The sequence below is a fragment of the Haemaphysalis longicornis genome, unplaced genomic scaffold, assembly GCF_048455015.1.
Source record: "Haemaphysalis longicornis isolate Haplotype H1 unplaced genomic scaffold, Haemaphysalis longicornis Haplotype H1 scaffold_3, whole genome shotgun sequence".
Taxonomy (NCBI): domain Eukaryota; kingdom Metazoa; phylum Arthropoda; class Arachnida; order Ixodida; family Ixodidae; genus Haemaphysalis; species Haemaphysalis longicornis.
In genome coordinates this window covers 61,250,223-61,275,541 of record NW_027526335.1, presented here as the reverse complement: position 1 = coordinate 61,275,541, position 25,319 = coordinate 61,250,223, and the positions used below count along the sequence as shown (strand labels likewise).

The window sequence follows — 25,319 nt, the reverse complement described above, 5'->3', positions numbered from 1 at the left end:
GCCAACCGAGCGCTCACATGTGCTGCCCGCGCCAACGATTGGCTGCGCGTACTTGGCGTACCTGCGCTACCTGCTGCTTTGCTTGCGAAAAGCAGCTGATAGTAGATTAGCGCAACGGCGCAACATTGCTCGTGACTGTCGTTGCAAAAGAGAGCGAGTCTGTGGGCGAGTGATGACGCGCGTGCAGCCGTTGCCGAAAGTACGCCCGACGCCAGTCGCGCTTCGTTCGGCCACCTGAAGTTCGGCCACCTGAAGTTGCCGGATTAATCGCGGAAAGGTGTACGTTGAGCAGGTCTCCCTGCATACAACAGGATAAACTGTGATCAGAGCCTTGGTTGTTTGTTTACTATGGAGAAGAGCGCGACCAACGAAGGCGCAACGACCGAACGGCGATCAGGTGAATGATTTAGTGGTTATACAGAAAAAAACATTTTAAACTGGTGCATATAGTTCGTGTAATGTTTCGTTTAATATCTGGCGCGTGCCAGTAGTCGGTGAAATAAGTTAAGTGAGCAACATTGCTTTGCAAGTTTGTTCCGTTCCGTTCCTTTAAAGCGAAGTTCTGATAATGCGAATAATTTTTATTTGTTTCCTTGGAGTCGCGTGCACGCGTGCGTGTAGTAAATCCTCATTATAACGAAGTCCTCAGGACAGGAAGATGTATTCGCTGTAGGCGATACTCCGTAAAATGCGGGTGATCATGCTCTTTCATATATATAAAGGCCGCAGCCGGTATATAAATTATACATACACATACGGGACGTTGTGGGTTCGGTTCCCGCTTCCAGAACCCGAGAATTTTTTCTCCGCTTTCATTTCTTTCTCCCTTTACCAAAAAAAAAAAAAAAAATAAGACAACCTGACCTTACCTAACAAGGACTGCAACTTCGATATGTGTTCTTACGGGCACCCTCGTCCCACATATTTCTGCCATACTTATAAATTTGCAACGCAAATCAAAACACCAAATTTTGTTTACACTGGCTTATTTGTCGGTCAGGGTAATGTTTTACCACCTGTATGTGCCCCTATAGTCCTGGTTAACATCTATAGGTTAACGAAAGTCACCAGAACCACGACCGGCTATATAGCCGGTCGTGACCAGAACAGTGGGAAAAATTTATTGTAAGCGGTATTTTGATACACTCAGTGCCGTGACCTAAATAGAAAAAAAGCAACCATTAAAGTAAAGCGATTTCGTTTATATTGAGTAATTCTGTTCTAGTTGTATGTGTTCCCTCCAAGTACAGTTAAAAACAATCAGACGTATGTTTCTGATATTCACGGGCCTGTAGCTATACACGTAAAGAGCCCAATTGTATTCCTTTTTTATTCCGGTGCGTGGTGTTGGGTAATTCAACAATAACGGCTGAACTGAACTTTCATTACAAACTAGACAACCTGGTAAGGTTAAATATTCTTGACTTTGTGTAGCGCGAAAAACGGACAAAGACAGAAGGAGGCGACAGGCACAAGTACTTGTAGCCATCACCTACGTCCTTGTCCGTTTTTTCTGCTACACGATGTTGTTACCGTTACCAACTAGCCCAAAACCAACTTTGTTTAAATATTCTCCTTTGTGGAAAAAAATCTGTACAGGTGGAACGGGGGCTGCGTCAGCATTTTCCGTCATGTGCATTGTCACTCTCCTTTGCAGCATGTCGTCCTCAAGTGCGCCACCTCCTGTGCTTCATGATTTCCACGGGCCTTTTTCTGGTGTACTCGATGAGGGTGAACCTGAGCGTGACCATTATTGCCATGGTGAACAGCACGGCCATGATGAACCGCAACTCAAGTCACGTGGCAAACTCCAGCTGCCCGGCTCCTCTACAGAACACCTCATCGCCGAGTGGCAGCGATGAGTCAGGTGTACGTGTGCAGTTTGAGCCTCTTCCTTTCTGTCTCGTTGTTATGTATTTTGATTTTGTTCCGTTTGTTTATGTTCCCTATGGTTGTGAGTAATTGCTGCTGAAGTTCAGGCTCAAGCAGCCGTGGTTCGCTCAAACCTTTACATTGTTTCCTAGAAAAAACAGGCCCTCATAATTCTACCTGTGCATTTTTTCACTGTGAGTGATCCAGCCTGCAATATTCTTTTTGTATATGAGGCACACAAAATAAACATGGAGGCTGAATTTTTCATTCAAAAAGTATGTGTGCATGGTCCACAGGCGAGCTAGCAATCATGAGGTGCTATAATATGTAAGTCTTCTTTTAGAGCTCATGTGCATCCCGTAAAAATTTACTTGAGACTGGAGGGAACTTCAACTGCACTCCAGCACTGCGCACAATTGCATTACAATTCTATTACAGTTGCATTGCAGTGCTGTACATAGCATTAATGCAGTATTGTGGAAAATATGGCACCCTGTTATTGGCGCAGTGCAAAAAAACAAACGCACGTGTATGAACAAATGGGACGAGCGCTCATCTGTAATGCTTATAACACATACCTTGTTTCTTAATGCTGGCTAGAATGAATGCACGCTATGTTACAATACAAAAACGATTCCAACAATTGCTGTAATTTGAGTCCTGTTCGTTTTCATGGTAAGCTGTGTACCTAATCCTGCTGTCATTCTGGGCCAAAAATTTTTTGATACTGGGGGCATAGTGGAATCACCACACTTTCTAATTTGTTTTTACCTCAAAACGAGAAGGAGGGCATTGCAGCTATGCTGCTGTCACTATGTTAAAGCACTCTAACCAAACAAGTATAAGTTTGTGGAAACCACAAATTATTCTAATAGATTGATGGTTTCACAACATGAAAAACAAAAAAAAACAAGAATGTTTTCATTGCAGTCGATGCTAAGCATTAAAAATTGCTTGCGAATACACAGGAATGTTACCATTTCTAGGTGAAAAATCTGTCACCTTAGAATAGGCTGAGTTTTTGCTTACTGAGGAGGCTTGTAGAAAAGTTAAGCAAGCCCGGGCCCTCTTTTTTGCCCATATGTGTTGGCTACGCACCGCTTTATCGTACTGCAGTTGGCACCCCGTTGAGACAGCCACTCATCTCGAAATGCAGGATGGCGAGTTTCTGTGGGACCCGGTCATGCAGGGATATGTGCTGAATGCTTTCTTCTACGGATATATTGTGACCCAAATCCCGGCTGGCTGGCTGTCGGAGGTGATCAGCCCAACGTGGATCTTTGCAGCAGGCATCGGCGTCACCTCGCTGCTCACTCTTGCCACTGCAGTGGTGGCCAAAGCCAACTTCGCTGCATTCCTGGCGCTCCGGGTTCTTGAGGGCATTGCCGAGGTGAATAAACAGAGTAGGGCATCAGTCAGACGAACTTCTTTGTTCGGTTGATGCTCTACTTGATAAGAACGCGATAAGGTTTTTCGATTGAAGTTTGTGAATTGAACAAACTTAAAGGGGCCATGCAGACAAAACACAAGTTTGTTTCATTCAAAAGATTGCCTCGTTAGAATCATACTGACACCACTTTTAAAGCAAACTTTGCTCAAATAAGCTACATACAGTGGACTCCTGTTATAACGAACTCGGTTAAGACAAACACTAAGGCTAAGACGAACAACATTTTTGCTCTCTTGTAATGTTCACAATGCAAAAGTGCTCTGCTTAAGACGAATTTCTGAAAATACAAACATATTTTTACAGTCTCTTCGAGTTCGTCTTAAAGGGAGTCTACTGCAATTGGGAAAAAAGGGATTGGCCATGTGACTTTCTAGCTCATTTCCCGCACTAGAACATGTGACGTCATATGCACAGCTGTGCAATTGGCTGAGACTGGCAAAAGCAAACGCAAGTTGGGAAGGGCTTATAAGCTTGCAAAATGAGCTATTTTCGCTTAAGTGTAATGCATGTTCATTTTATAACAGTAAGAATGCTGGGGTGAAACAATGGAAGTTACGAAGTAAGTACCAGTGCGTACTGCTGTCGGTTCCGCTGCAGACTGAACAGCGGACTCTACTCGGGTGCAGCTTAAGAACGACAACAGAAGTTGCCACTGCACTGTATCACTGCAACCGGTTGTTCCTCCGCGCTGTGCAAAGCACGCCTTACTGCAAATATTTTGAACGTGACGCGAGTCGTTTCAGTGATTTTTCAGACTTAATCTGCTTATAAATCACTGCAGCGACGTCAAACGAACTACGTGAGAAAATGCAGGCGTAAGCGCAATCTCCTTTCAAAATGCGCGCCCGCCCTGACCTCCGGGGCCGTCGCTTCGGCAGAGTGCAACACTGCGTGAGCTATGGTCGTTTTTAACTTGCACCAGAGTATAGGAGTTCGCTTGGAGACCTGTCCATGTGACGTCATGGTAGATGTCAGGAAACACACGATTTGGCGGTGGAATCAAAATTTCAACTTACGTAGGTTAATTTCTCAGTGAATAACACCTCACTCACTGCCGGGAAAGCAATGGGGGCACTATAAAACACCAAACCTTTTGAATAAAACAAACCCGTATTTTGTCTGCATGGCCCCTTTAAAAAGGCAAAAGAAGCTCATTCGAATGAAACCGTGCTCAGTGGAAGCTATTATTTAGAACATTTTTTAGGCATGGAATTGTGACAAGTGTGTGGAAGCTTTCGTAGTACACTGACCGTGCCAGGGTACTGGATGGGTGGGTCAAGAGAGTGCAAAATTAAGTGCAGTGTTTCACTGCGACTGTCTGTGGTGCTTCAGGGAGAGAACTGGTTATCCTTTATTTGCTTCACAAGGAAGTGCTACATGGGAACTTTGGGCTATTACCAGGGTGAGCTTATTGACAATACTGGGCCCCTAGGTTCATTGTGGAAAAATCAGTGTCGGGCAACCAGTAATGGAAGGAGTGACATATGCCATTTGAAAACAATAAATTAAAAAAAAAAGATGAAATATATTTCTAGTTCTCTTCCAAAAAAAGAAAAAGCGAGGTGTCTATTGATTTTTACATCATTCTTGCGGATTCAACTAAACCGCTTTTTTAATTTCAGTGGTTGAAGACCACTCCCCCGTCCTTATGCTTCCGGCTCCTTTGTATTCCCATATCCTCGTATCAGTGTGACTAAAGCCTGATAACGGTCCTGGAAATGAATAGTGTCAGGCTGTCTGATAAAGTTTAGCTGTGATCACATAGAGATAAAAGAACTACGAGGGTGCCTGTTCTGCTGTGCTGTAGACTTTATACATCCCTTTTGTTCCAGGGGCTCTCAAATGTCACATGATATGCGGCCCTTGTGAATTGTTATCGGTTAGGGAAATGTGAAGGCTGTACTTATCTGATAAGGCTGCACTCAGGCTCATTACACATGATAACGAGGTGTGAGCTTATTAATATTGGGGATTAAAGGAGATTCTTTATGCCTTCACAACCCTCATCAAAGTGTACACGTTCACTTTCTTAATCTTACATTTCTTTGTGATTATTTTTTATTTTTATTAACAGTATTTTATGTACACACGCACACACACACACACACACACATGTACCATAGAGCAAGAAGACGAATGGGTAGCAAACTTTATTGACGTTTAAGCTTGAGACAAGCCTTCATCAGAATATATATATATATATATATATATATATATATATATATTTCACTTTCGTTTGCTGTAGCTACTGTAGCTTTGTGCACTATTGCTGCTCAGTATTACTTGTACAGGAGTGGATCCAGGATTTATTATTTAGAGAAAAGTAAGCCTGTGAGGATAGACAATAATGATGTTCATAGTGCATGCCTTATTTCTCCAAAGCAGGCCATTCTTGCTCCCAATAAGCTATCTTATGTATAGAGTACTGGGCACTTTGGGCAAATGCTCACATCCACTTCACTCAGGTCACGTCTGAGAAAGAACACAGCGCAGCACTGCCGAGTTCTTAGCCTCTGAATGAACCGTCTGAAGCAACGACAATAAGTTTGTGTGATGGAGAGTGGTGTGTGCCCATCACATGTACAGTACGAAGATAGGAAGAACAATATGCAGTTACTGAATGGCATAGTGAAAATACAGGTAAATACAAATGTTGACAGCATCTCAAAAAACAGTAGAGCTTTGCCAAGTTGTTATAGGCAGTGGCTGTTATGCGCGTTATTTTCGCGGTACTATATAATGGCCCATTTTCAAGCGTTGCCATGTAGTTACATATGTACATTGCATGTACAATCAGCTCTTGGCAGTTGCTGCTAAGTGAGAGGCATAACAGCGGGCTGTCTTGAATAACGCCGCCGTGTTAGCTATTTGGAGCAGTGATATAGTACCGCGGGAGAGCTAGCTGTAACGTGGTGTGTGTGTGTGCAGGGGGTGACCTTCCCGTCCATGTACGCCCTGATGGCGCGCTGGGCGCCGGTCCAGGAGCGCACCTTTCTGCTCACCATCTGCGGGGTGGGAACCCTGTTGGGCACCATCGTGACGCTGCCCATGTCCGCCCTGCTCTGCCAGTATGGCTTTGCCGGCGGGTGGCCCTCCGTCTTCTACCTCACGGGTGCGTGTCACGATGATGATGATGGTAGTGGCTGATGGGCCTGGAAGGTTGTAGGCTGAGCAGCAGGACGAACTCTTAGGATTATCGTACTACTCTGGCTTTGCCCCATTTGGGTATCTGGTGCCTGCCAGCAGCGTTGTGAGCTCGGTTTAATTTTATATGAATGTGTAGCTACAGCTTTGATGCCCTAGCTAGGTTATTGCAGTTATGCGGCACAAAAATTTCTTCCCTTGCCAAAGGCAGCATTAGGTGCTCCATGTGGCCAGTATTGAGGCTCACAGCGCTTTCTGTTATTTCCAAAGCTAGGTATAGGGGGTATTCGTTGAAAAGTTTAGCTGTCAATTTCTTCGCTTGGCGACACTGGAAACGGCCAGACATGGCCGATGCGCCACGGACATGGCAGGCGCGGCTTGGGCCACTGTGCCCACACGCCGAAGAAAAAAACACCGGCGTGCGTCATCTGCTCTGTTTCAAACCGATTCTCAACAGTGTTGTCAACAAAGATGTTATTAATCGCACTCACAGTGGACTGGAGGCAATACTTTGCGTTCGGTGAGGTAGAGTTTGTAACTTGCAACACATTCATGTGCTTAGCTTGGACAAGTACCGCCATCCCGCGGAGTCTGACATAACCAGTGATGGCACACTCACATGGTTGCCTGCGTGCGCACCTTACCAGTGAATACAAGCAATACAGAATTACATGCCACTCAGCGTTGTCTCGTGAGAGGTGTAGTTTGCAATATGGGCGAGCCTCTGTATCAGACCATCGCCGCAGTCCAAGAGGAGACCCAAGAGGAGATTGTCATTGTTCTCTATTCTGCAGTGGAGCATATGTAGTCACATTTTATTTGTGCAAGGAGTTTAAAGTTCCTTAAGCATTCCTTTTTGTGTTACATTTTCTGAGTAATGGGGTCAAAGGGGCACTGAAGTCAAAATACAAGTTTCTCTAGATAGATAGGTTAGCTCATCGAGATCACGAATATATCACTCTTACGCATAGTTTTTTTTAAAAATAAGGTAGAAAATAGCGAAAACGGGAAGACCGGCGCCGCCACCACTCCATGGCTATAACGCACAACTTGCACCGGAAGTGGTTAAAACGTCCACGGCGTGCAAAGCGTCTTTCCTGGCTGCCACTGGAAGGCACTACTCATCCATACTTGGTGCGCACAGCCGTACCGCTTTTTGAGGAAGCAAGCAAGCTACGTACAAGTGGCTAATGTGACACCAACATTAGTGGGATCTCAAAAAGACAGTACGTTTTGGGCATGGAGTTCATGACATGATTTGACCGAAACTGACCAAACTGCTCGGTATGTGGTAGCGTTGTATTCGGTTGCTTCTATACTGCTATACATTACCGCTGCTTTGCTTGCTTCTGGTTTATCGTGACGCAAACAGCGGCTGCAGTCACTGTTTGCATCACATTTGATCAGTGTTCAATTGGCAAGATCTCAGCAATTAAGGCATCTTGCAGCACCAAGTCAACGCTAAAATAACTATAGGAAGGTCAGACTTTCGTTTGAAACCAACTTGCTGGTTGCCTTCAGTGTTCCTTTTAAGTTTATGAACATGGCCTATCAAGATACCTTGATCTAGTATTTTAGTCATGGGTAAGTATGGCCATGCTTTCGCCTTCAAAGCATGTGAGCATACTTAAGTGCCCAAGCAAATTTTTTATCTACATGTTTAGCTGGAATGCTTTTTGCACAGTTTTCTTTTGTAGTCACGGTTTTAGGGAAGGCAACCTTGCTGTAATCTAGAGCCAGCATGTGTAAAACCTAAAAGTTGAAATTACTAACTTATCAATGTTGTCATAATAGGTTATACGTACGATATTATGGGACAAACAAATTTCATGAAAACAGATTAATCACCTAGAGCACCACTGGTGCGATTTTGCTTGTGGCTTTGGTGCCAGGGAGTCATTATTGGCAGCAAAATGCATCACTCTCAATTGCACAACTTTATGATAGCAGGTCTTAGGGCATAGGTTTACATCAGAGCCCACATTTTTTTCACCATGATATTACCGTATTTGAAAAATACACTGTCAAACATTGCCGTGGAATTTTCTCAATACTGTATCCTAGTACGCAAAGTGGGACAGAAAGCTAGCCCTTCTTTTGTGCCATCACAAATTTGCTCTTCAGTGTTTGAAGCATGATTGTTTAAAGGCAGCATGGTGAAGCTGGAAATAGTCCAGTGATCTGCTGCTGGCCAGATAAACTGATTAGCCACCCCAGGGGTCAGTGACACGAGCATACATTATAACAACGAATGTGTCAACTGTAGTTGACCGGCAGCGTGTTTGTAACTTGTTGGCTTGACAAACGTTGTTTGACGGTGCTCTCTCGTAAGCCAGGTAACTGCTATTCCATGCTGTCCTTTAAAAATCCAGGCTTAAATTTTGTCATATCCTGCATTTCCCCACTCTTCCAGAAAACGATCTTGTACCTCCAGTGTTATTGATACACCTTATTTTTATATCGTAGGAATTACATGGCAGAGTTGGGCTTTTGGTGCCTCAAAGTAAATTGTATATCTTTACACAATTTTCAGAAAACGTGGGGGGGGGGGGAGGAAGGTCTTTGCATGCAAGTACAAGAACCTTTACCTGGTTTTAAGTAGGTTCTGATATGTGGCAATTCCTGTATAGAAATTGTGCAGCTATGAGCTAGGGTAGCTCATGTTGCTTTTGGGCCCGCATCACACATTATCTGAGCAAGGTTGGCCTTAGAAATGGGGCAGCGGGAACAATACGCTCACACCATTTGGGACAAGTGCTTGTTTCTTATCTAGAAGAATGTTATCTCCGATTGCCGTTTAGCAGCTGCGCAAGAGTGTCTGAATAGGGGGCTTACTACCCACAGAAAGTTAATGCTTTTTTTTTTAAGACGATAGCTTTGCTTGGGCTTCCTAAACACGAAAGTTTTGGTCTGTCAGTCTGTCTGTCTGTCACATATTGAACTGGTTGCTGCCCGAGCATAAGATTGGTCTTGTATCTGCTTACATCAGTGCAAACTAGTTGTGTTGTAGCTCTCACATGCCCATATTATTCATTGTTAAGGAAATGTTAGGCATGGTTGAGACAAAATATAAGTATACATAACCAGGAGTACCAGTCCTTAAAACTAAGAGGATAGGTGAAAGCATGTTGTCCCAACAGCTAGCATCAAAGAGCACCAAAGCGGAAAAAGGAAATTGCATATTGAGCAATCCTCTATTGCATTCGTCATGGTAGGAGAGAGAGGGGAAGAGAAAAGTATGAAAAGTGGGAGGAGGATGAGAGAGAGAGAGAGAGAGAGAGAGAGAGAGTTATAGGGGAAGGGCGGCAGAATTCAAGTCTACCATCTTTCAACAACAACATTACAACATGCAGCAAAGCAAGCAGATACGTTACTCTTTTTTTTTTTTTTTTGTAAAAATACAGTAGCGTTTTTACACCATATGTGATATTTGTAGCTGCACAGTGCCGCATTGGAATACAAGACTTGAAAGAGTTTTGGAGCGAGCTGGGTGAAGCTAGGAGTCCAGTAATAAGTTTGTGCAACTAACGTCGCTGGTCGCGTACATGCTGTGTTTCCAGGTGTATACCTAGGTCGCGGCTCTTTTCAGAAACTTCCTACGGATTGTCTATATAATCATTTTTAAGTTTTTTTTAATTACTAGTGTGAACTGTGCATTAGATATGGCTAAAAACGGGGCCTCATCTCCACCCTATGTTCTCAGACTATGCAAGGAACAATGCTTCTGCATTTGTGGCAGAAGGGGCTGTGAAGTAAAATTTAAGTACGTGTGAAATGCACCATTTTATGTTGCCACAGTTCTTAAGTAAAGAGTGCATGGATGGTACATGTTGACTTGCATCTTAAACTTTAAGTGGCCCTTACTTGCACCCGTATCGTGGTGTAAATTGTCTAGACTGGTTGTTGCCCTGGGCCCTAGCTGTGGCCCACGATGAATATGCTTCAAATATATAAAGTTTTGAAAAACTGTGTGCAATACTTTAGTTGATATGAAGCTGCACTTTGGGGAAAGCTTTATTTTCTTGCCTCACATTCGAAACTCCTCTAAATTTTGAATGAACGCATGTGCTTTTGCAGGTATCTTGGGTTGTGTGTGGTTTCTGATTTGGATCTTCATTGCCTCTGACAAGCCGGAAGAACACAAATTTATTTCGCAAGAGGAAAGGAAGTACATTGTTGAGTCACGTAACGCCAAGTTTGCTATTCGCAAGGTGGGGCACTCTCTGTATATAACTGTTTAGGACCTATATTAGAAAAAAATTTCATGCATGCCAGTCATCTTTCTTGTGACAGATGTCATCTTTCTTGTGACAGATGCAGGACAAAAAACTTGTTACATTAGAGGAACTTGTGATAAGATGGACCAGACTTTCTCAGTCTTTTTGAGTTTAATCTTTGTGAGGGCTAGTGTATATTGCTCTTCGTCATATTTCGTCTAATGTTTCAGAGGCATAAAATATTATATTTGGATGGTGAAGAATTGACTATTCTGTCGTGCCTCTTGTTGAATGTTTCAAAAGCATGTCTAGAATTTGAGGCATGCAATATTCTAACATGCCACAGAGCTTTACGAAGTCATAGTTATTATGTACTGGATAGCTTAACGGGATAAATTTTATGCCAGAATTATCGCTACAAAACTGACTAACCCTGTTACAGCATTAAGTCAGGGGTGTTCAGATACAGTAAATGCTTGTTGATTCGAACTTCTGGGAAACGCCACTTCAGTTCCAATTAGTGAAAGTTTGAACTAATGAAAGTAAAGCAGAAAAGCCGTGCAATTGGATTGTGGAGCAGGAGAGTACGTCAACAATTTAATGTTTAAAAAAAAGGCTACAATTGAAACCTGCTACTTATACTTGAAAGTGAAAGCTAGAACTTTTTCTCTAACAAGTGAATGTAACCAAGGGCCTCCTTTTCGCATACTCCAAGACTGAAGAAGAGATGGGTAACATTCCGTGCGGTCATTAATTCCGTACAGTGGCCGCACTGACTGGTCCTTCGTCAGCCTCGTGATCACTGGCTGCTTCTGACCTCAGAAATGATGCCGTCTGTCAGCTTGCCTCACACCCTGAACTCGTGTCCACATCTATGTAGTCTGCAAACATACTCCTTGTAAAACGTGCACTATGGGGGTTTTAGATTGCTTTTACCCGATTTAAGGGTGCACACTGGTCTTAAACCAAAAAAGTTTGTTTTAGAGTTATGATGATGAAAATAGGGGGCCGTATGTAGTTTTAATTCTGGTTGTAGTATTTATGTCAAACGACTACGTTCAATTTTGTACCGATTTTTATTTTTGATTTTTTTAACAGATTTTGTAAAAGTTCTGCTGGAGTGTTGCAGCTGAACAAGGTACCAGTGAACTGTGAACGAATCAAGGAGTGCAATAAGACTGACGTCATCATTCTACGTGGTCTGTAGCAGAAGTTACGACCTGAAAGGCAAAACTGGTTTTTCTGGTTCCCACCTTCCCAGCCCAAACTTCAAATGGTTGCAACTTCTGCTACAGACCAGGTAGAATGATGATGATAGTCTTGCTGCACTCCTTGATCTGTGCACAGTTCACTGGTACCTTGTTCAGCTGCAACACGCCAGCAGTACTTTTACAAAAGCTGTAAAAATAAATCAAATATAAAAATCCAAATAAATTTAAATTTAGTCATTTTACACAAACACAAATTTTATATCTACAAGTAGAATGAAAAACTACACAAGCCCCCCCAATTTTCATCATCGTTACTGTAAAAATAAACTTTTTGATCTAAGACCCATGTTACGCCATAACTTCTCTCTCTGTTGTTCTTCTCTCTCCAGAGGCGACACTGTCTCATGTGTAGGCAGTGGGGCTGTTTCCCTGGCTATGAGCGAGCCCACAAGCTGTTGGCACGATGACGTGTAGTTCGAATTATCCATGGTGGAGGTCCCTCGCATCCATGTTAAATGGGCTTTTAAATGCATAGGTTTCTATGGAGACTTGGCCAGACCAAATCGCACGGTTTGAATTATCTATAAATTTGAATTATTCAAGTTCGAATCAGCGAGCTTTCACTGTACTGACCCCACTCCCCTAACCCACCGCCTTCCCGACCCGAGAACATTGGGAGGCTGAGCTGACCAGCCTGGACCCGGCTCACCAGAAGGCCTTGGCTTCTTGCAGCCTTTAATTGCTTAACTAAAAGAAAGCACGATTCTTTAACTTCTTTTGTCAGTTGCTAAACTGCATCTTTACAAAAATGACCTAATGCTGCGCCTATGGTCAGTACGTGTGTTATTTTCATTGTGCTTCTTGTTTGGGGAAAACAAAATCAATGCTGTATGATTGTTATCACGAAGGAATGTTGATTTCTTTTGGCTACTAATTTTCTGAAATTAGTAGCTCTAACAGCTTTCGCAGGGATGTGATGGAATCGAAATCTCTTTATTTTCTCACCTAGCTGTTCTGGCAGAAATTTGTGGTTGCGCACCGTCAGTAACTCATGATTCAGTTAGTTGTACATTTGCGTTTTTGTAAACTTTTGTATCAAATAATTTTTTGAAGGTGTGTGTGTTGACAAACAGTGACAGCGTATGTTTCCGTTGTCTAGCGGGTTCCATGGGCCAGCATAGTGACCTCGCGGGCCGTCTGGATGTGCGCCCTAATCAAGTTCTGCTCTGCATGGAGTTTCTACACGTTGCTCACCGAACTACCCAGCTACCTGTCTAACATCCTGCATTTCAACATTCAAAAGGTATGCTTTTGCTGACCTAATGTTCTTGCCACATATGATAGTTGTTATATATAGTTCTGAATATCTCTTGTAAAATGCTGTGAATAACATTGGAGAGATTGTGTCTCCTTGTCCAACTCCCTCCCTTATACGTATTTTACTGCTCTCCTTATGGAGGACGATGGTAGCTGTGGATCCATTGTAGATATCCTCCTCTAGTATTCTTACACAATGCTCGTCTACACCCTGGTTCCATAATGCCTGAATGACTGCTGAGGTTTCGATCGAGTCAAATGCTTTCTCGTAATCTATGAAGGCTATGTACAGGGGTTGAGTATACTCTGCGCACTTCTCTATCATCTGACTGATAGTGTGAATATGGTTCATTGTTCAATAGCCTTTACAAAACCCTGCTTGTTCACCAGTTTGACTGGAATCTAAAGCGGCAGAGATTCTGTTAGTGATTATGTTGGTAAGTACCTTGTAGACAACTGACAGTAAGCTGATCCGCCTATAATTTTTCAAGTCCTTCATGTCACCTTTCTTATGGATTAGGATGATGTTCGCGTTCTTCCAAGATTCTGGTACACTCGCGGTCATTAGGGGTTGCGTATACAGGTTTGCCAGTTTTGCTAGTATAATTTACCCGCCATCCTTCAAGAGGTGTGCTGTTACCTGATCTTCACCAGGTGCTTTGTCCCTTGCATTTATTTCAAAGCCTTCCTTACTTCTTCTGTCGTTACTGGCGGGATGTCTATCTTCTCTGAGCTACTTTCTCGTTTGGCATTATCCTGGATGTCCCGGCTACTGTACAGATCCCTATTGAACTCCTCGGCTACTATGACTATTTTATCCCTGTTTGTGATGACATTGCCTTGCTTGTCTTTAAGTGCATACATATGATTTTTCCTACATTTCAGTTACTGTACACTAACGATCAGGCTGGTATAAGTCGGAGACCTCTGTTATTCAAACAAATATTTATACCGATATAAGTTTACGAGGAACAGGTTACCACCAATTATATAGCGAACTATAATTTGTGATTTTAGGACTTGATTTGCACAGGTGGGGCAATAACATACAATAACATCAATGTATGCGTTGCCAAAGAAATGAGGCCCAGTTCCAGTCACATAATTTTTCTTGCTTGGATGTAATGTTATAGCCTAGCCCATTCAGGCAAACTCAACTGTCAACCATTCTGATGTCTTGAAGTAGAGCACGATACTTTTGGTGACCTTTCTTTTTTCTTATATTTCAGAACGGCTTTCTAAACGCTGGAGTTTACATCAGCCAGGCAGTTGTTGGACTTTGTTCCAGCCGAATTGCTGATTACCTTCGTGCGAAACAGATCCTTCGAGTAACTAACGTGCGAAAACTCTTTGAAACAATAGGTATGTCTGCCAGTACACATTGGGGATTATGTGTACAGCCCTGGCAATGTGCACCTTGTAAACACATGCCCCAAAGCTTTTAAACTGCAATACATTTTTTTTTTCTATCTCTTTACTCTGTCTTCTTCTATGATGTGCTTATGTTATCAGCTTTAGCGGGAACCTGACACTTATCATCTGCATAGAAACAACTGGGTACAGCTGAGTATGGCCAAAGGAAGACGTACTCTGTTCTGCTGTCGAGAAGTTTTATGGGGCTTGGAAGCATGGAAAATAATTTATCACCCATTTGCGGCATGTTTTATGTGCATTTGGTTGGGTGAGTTTGGTTGGAACTTGACCCTGGTTGTAACTTGAATTGGAACATGAATTTGGTTGGAACTTGACACTGGCAATGTTCAACGCGCACACTCTGTCTAGCAAGGGAAGCTTAGTTGTACTACTGGAGGAACTCTCGGACATTCTAGGGTTAAGCGAAGTTAGAAGAACAGGAGAAGGCTTCGTGGAGTTCACTAGCAGGCATATTCTGAGCTACAGTGGACCCCAAGAGAAGAGAGAACACGGGGTGGGATTTTGAATCCACAGAAAATAGCAGGAAACATGGAGGAGTTTTTCAGCATTAGCGAGAGAGTCGCGGCTGTTGTGATCAAGCTAAGCAACTGATGCGAGTTGAAGATAGTACAGGCCTATGTGACAACAACCAGCTATGATGATGAAGCCATAAATAGCTTTTTTGAGGACGTCCAATCAGCAATGAAGAAAGCAAAAACGCAGTTCACGATTGTGATGGTAGACTTTGACGCAAAGGTCAGTAAGAAGCAAATGGGAGAAAGGTCAGTGGGAAACTTTGGTATAGACAATCGCAACACTCGATACGTTTATAAGGAGCGGCCAGGATAATCCTCCACAAGCAAAGCGATAAATTCCCGATCTGAAAGGGAGTCAGACAGGGAGATACCATCTCACCAAAACTATTTAAAGCATGTATGGGGGACGAGGGGGGGGGGGTATTTTAGTATTTTATTTAGAAAGCTTGAGTGGGAAAACATATAGGATAGATGAGGAATACTCGAGACATTCCTTTAAAAAAGTTGATTCTCTCCATCTCTGAGCCATTTGAGGTTTGCCGACGACATAGTTTTGCTGAGTGAGACTGCAGAACACCTGCAAACAATGCTTGAAGAATCAGATAGCACGGCTGTGGGGCTAAAAGTAAATATGAATAAATCGAAAGTAATGAGGAATAAGCATGCCAAAAATGTCCTCTTCAGCTTAGGAAATGAAACGCTAGAAGAAGTAACAGAATATAGCTCCCTCCGGACAGATGGTTAGTGCTGACCCCAACCACGAGAGAGAAATCCGGCGCAGAATAGGTATGGGTTGGGGATCACTCGGCAATCACTCCCAAATAATCAAAAGTAAGCTACCTCAGTCACTAGAAAGAAAAATCTACAACCAGAGCATTCTGCTGGTAATGACATACGGAGCTGAAACTTGGCGCTTTACTAAACAACTAGAAAGCAAACTTAGGTTGGCTGAACGGGCCATGAAACGAATAATGTGAGGAGTAAAACTCAGGGACCGGAAACGAGCTACCTGGATCAGAGAACAAACTCGTGTAGAGGATATCGCAGTTCAAATAAAAAAAAAAGAAATGGACTTCGGCTAGAAATGTAGTGAGACGAACCGACAACCGGTGGACAATTAGGGTAACAGTGGGGACATTTTTTTTACATGAACTGGTGCAGGTTAGTGCAGTGTCGTGCAGACCAGTGTCGAGTGCTACCGGGGTTTTCAATTAGTAAAAAAAATGAACATATGCTGCACTGCTTGCACCGGTGTAACCAGTTCAGGTAAAAAAAATTCCTGTAGTGGGTACCAAGAGATGGGTCTCGAAGAAGGAGAAGGCCAATAACACGATGGAGGGATGAAATTCGAAACTTCAGGGGTAAACTGTGAACTCAAGCAGCGCAGGACAGGACCAGTTGGAGGTCAATGGGAGCGGCCTTCGTCCTGCAGTGGACGTGAGCGGGATGATGATGGGGGAATTCAGTGACACTGTTTGCCTTTGGTTTTAAGAAAATGTGTGAAAGTCAGGGTTGTGGGCAACTTTACTTCCTCGCTTCCAGGCATGTTCGGGCAGGCTGCCGGCTTAGTGGGTGTCACCTTTGCTGGCTGTGACTGGACCTTCGCGTTTGCAATGCTGCTGGTTTCCTCAACATTTGGGGGTGCGTTGTACGGCAGCGACAATGTGCTGCAACTGGACATTGCCCCAGAATTTGCTGGTGAGTCAGACTAGCTGAATCCTTAACTGAAGTAACGCCTTTGGAATCCACTGCCTATTCGGCGTCAATGCTATTGCTGTGACCCTTGCGTTGCCGGAAGCGTTCCCTAACCCTGATTGAGCTGGTGGAGCACTTGTGCCTTGCGAAACCAAGACATTTAAAGGCCAACTGCACTCAAAATTTTGACCTCTTGACAACACTATTTCCGTATAGTCTGTCGAAAAAGAAAGCAAGATGCAAAATATAACAGCTGAAATGCGTGTGTGAATGCCACAAGTGGTCAGCAAAAATCGGCGATTTTGAAACCGAAATCGAGGAGGCAGCCATTAAAATGACGTTGCAGTCGGAAACAAATGGGTGAAGCGTTCGCAGCAGAGCTCGACCAGATCTCCAGCTGTGTGGCTGACCGGAGGAAAAAACCCCGAACGGCCAAAGCGTCACAGGTGTGTCATGGCTGTTTATGCGATCAGCCGGCAGGTGCAGCGTGGTCTGCGGCGGAGCTTTTTTAAACGCTTCAGACTGATTAATGAGGCGTTTCACGGGGCTACCACTCGTGTCCCAGTTGATTTGGTGGCACTTACTGTACATTAAAAATAAATTTGGTCGAGGTGAAATTTACTTTGAACATACAGTACATATCACCAAACCAACTGGGACGTGACTGGTAGTGCCATGGAATGCATTGTTAAACGGTTAGAGATGTTTAAAATAGCTCCATCCCAGATGAAGCTGTACCTGCCGGCGGACCGCGAAAAATCCATGAAGCGGAAGTGACATGTTGGCCAGTCGGGGGCTTGGTCCTTTGGCTATAGGGAGGCGAAGCTAAAGTTTGCCGGGCGAGGGAAGCGCTGCCCTCTCCCCTCCGGGGGAGTACGGCGGGCCGGCGGCCTATTCGGCGCGTGCTTTTTTCGCTGCGCGCGTGCTGCATTTCTCGCGCTAGGAAGAGGGCTGGGTAAAATTTTCTTTCGACTTATGAAAGCATACACATTAGCACGTGTCCAGCAAGTTCAGTTTACACGTAGAGTAGTTACTGAGTTCATTTTTGTCGACGTTTGTCTTGTCTGCTACAGACGCGCTGCCTGCTTCCCGCCGCTCGAACGGCAGACTGCCCCGACGATTTTAAGGGGGGAAACGCGTTGTTCGGCGGTCGTCGGTTGCTCTTTTCTTCTGCAAGGCGACAGCTGTTCAGCTGGTCACAGCGTACTTTTCTCTTGTTTGTTACTCCCTTCGCGTGCTCGCGCTTCTGACATCCGGACTTTCTGGACTGCAGAAACACTGACGCTTGCAAGAAATGTAAGATAAACGTGATTGATTATGGTTAATAGGTTATTTCTTACTCTTGAAACAATCAGCTGCATCTTATAAAAACGCATTAGAAAGGCACACGCTAATAAGGGGTGCGCTGACAGCGCCGCATTTCCATTTTACTTGTCCTTGAAGAAATTTTTGTTTGCAATGTTTGTCACCCGCTTGGAGTACAAGTATGGGTTAGCGTGACAGTTCGCGGAAACAACAGAACAGCTTGTGGCGTATAACTTTTAATTACTATAATATACAGAATTTGATGTATACCTCTTCTAATTACCAGTATTGCTAAATGTGGCAAAAAAGCGAACAACGCAGCAATCCCGTCCAGAACACAAGTCACAATGACAAGACGGACCAGAGCTACTACACCCAGGTAAATCGCTAGAAACTATTTTTTTTTACCCATGCAAAATGTCAACCTAGATATGGACGACATGGACGATATCTAACGGCACCAGCTAAACAAATCCGAAGTTCATTTATTATAGCGGAAAACAATCATTGGCAGCATGCATTAAAAAAAGTGTAGAGGGGAGGACTCGTTAGAACACTAGTTTGCATTTTCAAAGCCAGGTAATGTAGACTGAAAGCACACAGATACAAACAAAAATGTGTCAACTTATTTCACCTTTCGAACCGCAGTGATCCATGCTTACCGTCTATCCTTTTGGTGTGCTTTCGCGGGGAATATGCAGAATTTAACGAATGGATCCTCTTCTTTCGCCTTGTTACTGTCGTGGCAGCTGACCATGCAACAATATTGGGGGTTTGCTTCACTTTCAGTTAATATTTTCCTTTCGGGCGAGTGAGGAGTGTTCCCGTCGCCCTTTGTACGTGCTGGCTTAAGTGGCTCCCGCAGCAGGCGGTCGCTTTCTTCGCATTCGTGAGTAGGGGGCTGGATGCCTCAGGCGGTGCGGGAGACAGCGCGAGCTGCGCGTGCACTTGCCAGACGCGGAGGAGCGGGCCGGGAGGCGTCTCCTTCACAAGAGCACTCTTTATCCTGTGAAACCGCCGGGGCGCTCGGCCGTTCGAGCGGCGCGTAGCAGACGACGCGTCTCTAGCAGACGACAAGACATGCACCGGCAGAAATGGACCCAGTAGCTACTCTACGTGTAAACCGAACTTGCTGGACACGTGCTAATGTGTATGCTTTCATAAGTCGAAAGAAAATTTTATCCAGCCCTCTTCCTAGCGCGAGAAATGCAGCACGCGCGCAGCGAAAAAAGCACGTGCCGAATAGGCCGCCGCCCCGGCGTACTCCCCCTCCGGGGAGAGTGCAGCGCCACCCGGCGATCGTTCCGGAGCCTATAGCCAGGAGAACTGGTCGAGTACTGCTGGGTGTGCTCTACGAGAGCTGTTGCACGCACAGTGCTGTTGCGCACATGTTTGCTCCGGCTGTCTGGCCACTCGCTTGCCGGCTGCCATGGGGATGCCGGCTGCAACGTCACTTCAGCCGAGCCTAATGGCTGCGCTCTTGTTAGTGGTTTCAAAATCGCCAATCTTTTATGGTCATTTGCACCATGCATACACATATTTCAGCAGCTATATTTTGTATCTTTGCGCCATGCATACACATATTTCAGCTGCTGTATATGGTATCTTGCAGTGTCTTTTTGAGCAGGCTGTACAGAAATAGGATTTTAAAGAGGTCGAAATTTTCAGTGCAGTTGGCCTTTTTTGAATCGCTTAAAAAAAAGAAGGAAAATTTTTTTAATCACTTTGTACACTGATAGATGCATCGATCGCACTGGAGGAAAACAAGGGGTGGCTGTGTATCACTATAGACTAATATCATAAACTATGTGAGCATGGACCTGCAGCTGTGAAAAAGTGGTGTAGTGGCAACTGCAGTCACGGAACATAGTGCAATGCGACTGGCATGCTTTGTCCTGGTGGGCAACAGCAATTTCAAGTACATCCTACATGTTTTAATAAAAGCATGCTAGTATATTTACTGCACAAAAAGATTGAAAAAAAACTAAGAAATGGGGTTCGGTCGGCACCAGAATCCCAGGACGCTCTCCGCCGAGTCTGTACACAAAGCAGCCGCGTCGGCAGATTGCCTCGAAAGCGCGTCATCCCTATTTCATATTTGCCGCGCTTTCGAGGCGCTTTTTTTTTTCAAAGAAAGTGCTACGAGTTGTGCCGTGCCTCCGCCAGATGGCACCACGGGTCCCGCGACCGAGAAAAGACGCAATGAAACATCCCCCTCGCGAGGGGCATGATCAAATGCAGAGCATTTCCGGGGGCGCACGACGTTAAGTAGTTTGCGTTACGTTAATGTTGTTGCACTTGTGGCAACTGCTGACGAGAGAGCACTCGTCAGCAGTAATTTGAATGAGTCAACGATATAAGGCGCGTTCGTAGAGTCCCATTCTGTGTCGGCTTTGTGGCGCAGTGGGTAGAGCATCATGTACAGTGCGTTCCGCCCGCAGGGTGGAGGGATCGAAACCTGGCGCCGGATAGTATTTTCTTTTTTATATAGTAGGGAGGGGTGCGGTGCGGACTACGGACGTCAACGCGGGTGACATCGTGAGTTACTGAAATGCTCTGCATTTAAAAGAAGATGACGAGAAATTTGCTCTGGTTGTGTTGTTTATTTTGCCCTTAGGTGCTGTTATGGGCCTAACGAACTGCATTTCGAACAGCGCGGGAATCTTTACACCCCTTGTGGTCGGCTATTTGACAGAAAACAATGTAAGTAGGCATTTTGCATGCTTCATAAGTGGTGGCTGAAGGATTTTTCGAGGTTCCTTCACGTTTTGAATTGGGTTGTCCTGCTGCATTCTGACCATGTGCACCATAGCGAGACAGTCTGGCACGATTTGGTTGACTTGTAAGTAAATTTAAATGTTGGCCTGCTGTCAAGTTGTTCACTTCATTGTGTTTTCTTTCACCAATTTCGCTTTTGTCAGCATTAAGATAGTACTTTTATTAGCTTCATAGCTTACATGTGAGCATCAGTAGGCCTTTGCACTTCTTGTTTTTGTTCATCCTGAGATTTTTCTTGCTATAAGTGCTATGCTTGTTTAACAGCATTTGATCTGTGACATGTAAGTAAGGATTTCTTTCTCTTTTCTTCTTCTTTCTTTTTTCATTTTTTGATAAGCATTTTTTTTTTTTGGGAAGCCATGCAGATATCATTGGTAAGCACAAAATAAAAAGTAAGGGGAGAGAGAAAGTGTCACTTGAGTATCCTTGAACAGTTAAAAAATGTTTCCCTGACATTTATTTCTGCGAAAGGCCTAAGTAATTCACTCTCCAATTGTTTATGGTTCACGTTTGCTTTTGCGAAAACTGCGCAGCATTTTCGCTCATGAAGGTACAGTGGCGGAAAACCATGCAAAAGCTTGGATTTCACTCTTAAGCATGATGTGCGATGCAGCAAATGGAAAACTAATTTTTTATTTGCGGGCAGCTTTCTTGCCAATTAAGTAAACACTTTAAGTTGTTGCTGGTTCACGTAAAAGACGTAGCACAAACAAGACATCGTACGTGTCTCAAGGCCTTTTTTTTCCCCTCATCCATTGTCTCCTTTCCTTGCATTTCAATTTCGAGCAAACTAATACGTAGTTGTGCTGTGGAAGCGACACAACTTTAGCTTTTGGTTTTTCTTACATTGTACATACCCTCTTCAAGCTGTTGTTAGGGTTAAAGAGGAGCTTATGTCGAGCTTCCACATCAGCAATTACCAAACTTACTGCAACTGGCCAGACAGTGCCGTTGTTTTGTGCATAGGAATCGTGCCAGGTACAGTTTAAAGCAGCCATGAAGAGAAAACACAAGTTTGGTTCATTCAAAAGATTGCCTTGTTAGAATCATACTGACACCACTTTTAACGTAAACTTCGCTCAGATAAGCTACATAATTAGGAAAAAAGGTAATGGCCATGCGACCCACTACTAGCTCATTTCCTGCAACAGAACCTATGATGTCATACCAGAAAGCTCTGCGATTGGTGGAGGGCGGCAAAAGCAAACACAAATTAGGCAGAGCTTATAAGCTTGCCGAACGAGCTATTTGCGCTTAAATTTGGGGCACATTCTTTTTAAAGCAATAAGAATGGTGAGACAAACAGTGGAAGTTACGAAATCACATGTAAGCATAGAAGTACCGATGTGTATGCTGCTGTTGGTACTGTGCGCACTATGCTTGGTTTAGCTGCACAGGACTGCAGGGCTTTGGGGTTGTTTCAGACTACACTGGCCGATTGACGCAAGCGACGATGTCTTACGTGACTGTATTTGTCGAGCGAGCACCATGTTTCGAGAAACGATTGTCTCCATGAACAAAACAAGCCAGGTACAAATACGCTCACACCGAAGGCAGAAAACGGCTTGCCGCGGTGTGGGGGCGCCATCTAGGTTCACTAACGGTAAACAAGGCCCTGTGATGTCATTGCAGACGACGAAAATGCACGATTTAGCGGAAAATCAAAATTTTAACCTGAATTAAAAAATTTCTCAGTGAATAAAGCATCGTTTGCATTCGGACAAGCACTGGGGGCACTATAAAACACAAAATCTTTCGAATAACACCAACTTGTGTTTTGTCTTCGTGGCTCCTTTAATGAGGTCGCCCCTGAATAGCGCAGCTTGTGTGGTCATGTGATGATACAGCATCATACTTGTGTTCATGCACCCCCGTGCTAGCATATACTAAGCGTAGGTGTTGTTTGAATGTGCTGCAGGAGAGCATTGCGCAGTGGAACAAAGCCTTCTTCACGGCTGCCGGCCTGTGTATCCTGGGGGCAGTGGCCTTTCTCTTGCTGGGCACGGCCGAAGTCCAGCCCTGGGCGTGTCCGCCGCCTGTTGGATCCATCAACGACTCCTGCTCCCTCCTAGTCCCAGCTGATGAAGAAGCGGGAGCAAGCTGCCCACAAGACTCAAAGGGCATCGCGGAGAAGGCGTGACGAAATTTGGCTTCCCTAGGAGGCTGGGAAGTGGTTGCAGGCCACAGACTAGTGTGGTGGCCTTCAGTATATAGTTCCTGGGGGAGTCCTAAAGATGTGCCTTCTCCATGTGATAGACCCTAAGTGCGATTTCTGGCATCCGCGGGGTCTGCCCAAGCGCACTGAAGGCGTGCTACATCGGCTGCAACTTGACGTTGCATACACTCGAAGCTTCTTGTTTAAAGGAGCCATGAAGAGAAAATACAAGTTCGTTTAATTTGAAAGCACTAGGATTCAGTATCTCACTCAGCTCCATTAGAGCCACAAAAGGTGTTTTTTTAACGAAAAAAAAGCAAGAAGTATTTAAAAACTTTCAAATTTTGCGCCACAGTGACGTGTTATGAGCAAGAATGACGTCATACGGGCCAACAATAAAATATAATTTTTAGTGCGTTAACTACACGTTAGCATTCAAGTGATGCGGTCAAATGGAACTAGAGGCCCCATTACAGACGTCCAGTCATGTGTCGTCGCGACAGGTCAGTTAGGCGGCCGCCAATCGCACAAACAAGGTTCCGTGACGTCATAGAAAAGTTGCGGGAAATTGCCTAGGGGGTCGCCACGGCTTCACACGTTTTCTTTAATATCTCCATTATTTGTTCGAAGATTGCGATGATATTGGTATCATTGTTATCGGGACTAAGCAGTCTTTCTAATAAACCCAACTTGTATTTTGTCTTCATGGCTCCTTTAAGCTGGGCTGGGTAGAGTCGCCATTGTGTACACTGTGCTCTACTACCAACAACATTAGGCCCATCTTAAGCCACTGCCCGCGATATGCTAGTCGGCGGGCAACGGCATCGAAGGCACTTGTGCGACTCCAACGTGGAGGTCCTCTAGAACTTTCACATCTCCTTGGACCCTGGTGAAATCATGACGAGGCATGGGAACAAAAACTCTGCTTACTTTTCTTGCGGAAACAGGGCTAGAAGACGTCCTGTAAACCCTCTGAACGTATACATTTTGTATATGTGTACATCTCCCCTCCCCTCTCCCCACCCCCTTTATTTTTTCTTTTCTTTTTCTCTCTCTCTCTCTATTTTCCCCTGTCATGTCACTGTATTTACCCCCATCTGGAGTAGCAAGCCCTACCATTAGTGGGGCTGACCTCTTCAGCTTTCATTAAAAGTTTTCTCTCTCTCTTTCTCTCCTTTACCGCCATCCCTCCTTTGCACAGTTAACACCAAGGAGCTCATTCTGTTGGAAACTGAATGAGATGTACATCGAAGTTGGCTTTGAGTGAGTGATGATGCGGGTATATGGGGAGAGCTAGCTGCAAGCCCCATGACATGACGTGATATAATTTGTAATGAAATAGTTATAATGATTGTGATATGACAATTTTCTTCCTGTATGGTTAAATCTCGTTATAATGAAAACAAAGGAGGCCATGATTCGTTCATTACAACGATTACTTTGTCATTGTCATAGCAAACATTTCTTTGCCCCAAGCAAATAATAGCAGACGAAATAGCATCTCGCCAGACAAAAGTACTCAATAAAATTTCCGCGTTCCCCACTTACGTTGCACGCGGGAAACAAAAAGAAAGAAAAGAAAAAGACAAGCACCTACTTTATTGCAGTTGCAAACCAGCTCGTCTTTCTGACAGACTTTGCTGCAAAGAATGTCATGATCACGGGCATGCCCTACTCTTTGAACCAAAGAAAAAAAAATAAGTGACAAAGAAAGCCAGGTTTTAGAGAGTGATTTTTTATGGTGTAGCTGTGATTTTTGTCCTAGGGGCCCATATAGATAAGGGCTCGCCAGTTTGAGAACAAAAAAACCGCCTTTGGAAAAAGGCAGAACGAAGTAACCCACAGGGTAAGGAAGTGATTGTCCATGCCGTGCACTTGCACTTGAGGCCATTTCTTGCACTTGAGGCCATTTTTTCTTCCTACTTGCATGTGAAAAAAGGACTTTTTTTCGGTTCTAAACGCAATGTGTTCTACGGGTATTTTGTTTGTACACCCGAGTGCTTTCTTCAAGATCGGTCACGCTGCCAGCTTCAAGCACCGAGACCAGTGCTCTTTTATGACAATGACTGTCTTGGAAAGTCTGTGCGGAGCAAAATATGAACTGTCGCTGACTCCACACTGACCTCGTTTTCACTAACCCAGCACTGCACCTGTACTTATTAAAGGGACCCTGCACCACTTACCAACGACTACTCAGAATGGATTTTGCGGTAAAGTCTATTGTCC

General features: G+C 44.3%; 1 protein-coding gene across 2 annotated transcripts; it reads left to right on the top strand.

Annotated features, from left to right (window-relative positions):
• Positions 1-24: 24 nt before the first annotated feature.
• On the top strand, positions 25-25,319 carry LOC144174505 (sialin-like). 2 transcript variants are annotated; one of them, XM_077703239.1, is made up of 10 exons: positions 25-277; positions 1,658-1,869; positions 3,029-3,262; positions 6,251-6,434; positions 10,544-10,677; positions 13,054-13,197; positions 14,441-14,573; positions 16,703-16,858; positions 20,778-20,863; positions 22,857-25,319. In XM_077703239.1, the coding sequence occupies exons 2-10, from the start codon at positions 1,693-1,695 to the stop codon at positions 23,076-23,078; spliced, it is 1,470 nt and encodes a 489-aa protein (XP_077559365.1). In that variant the 5' UTR covers positions 25-277; positions 1,658-1,692; the 3' UTR covers positions 23,079-25,319. The 2 variants fall into 2 exon arrangements, with proteins under 2 accessions (XP_077559365.1, XP_077559364.1); XM_077703238.1 differs by having other exon boundaries at positions 26-397.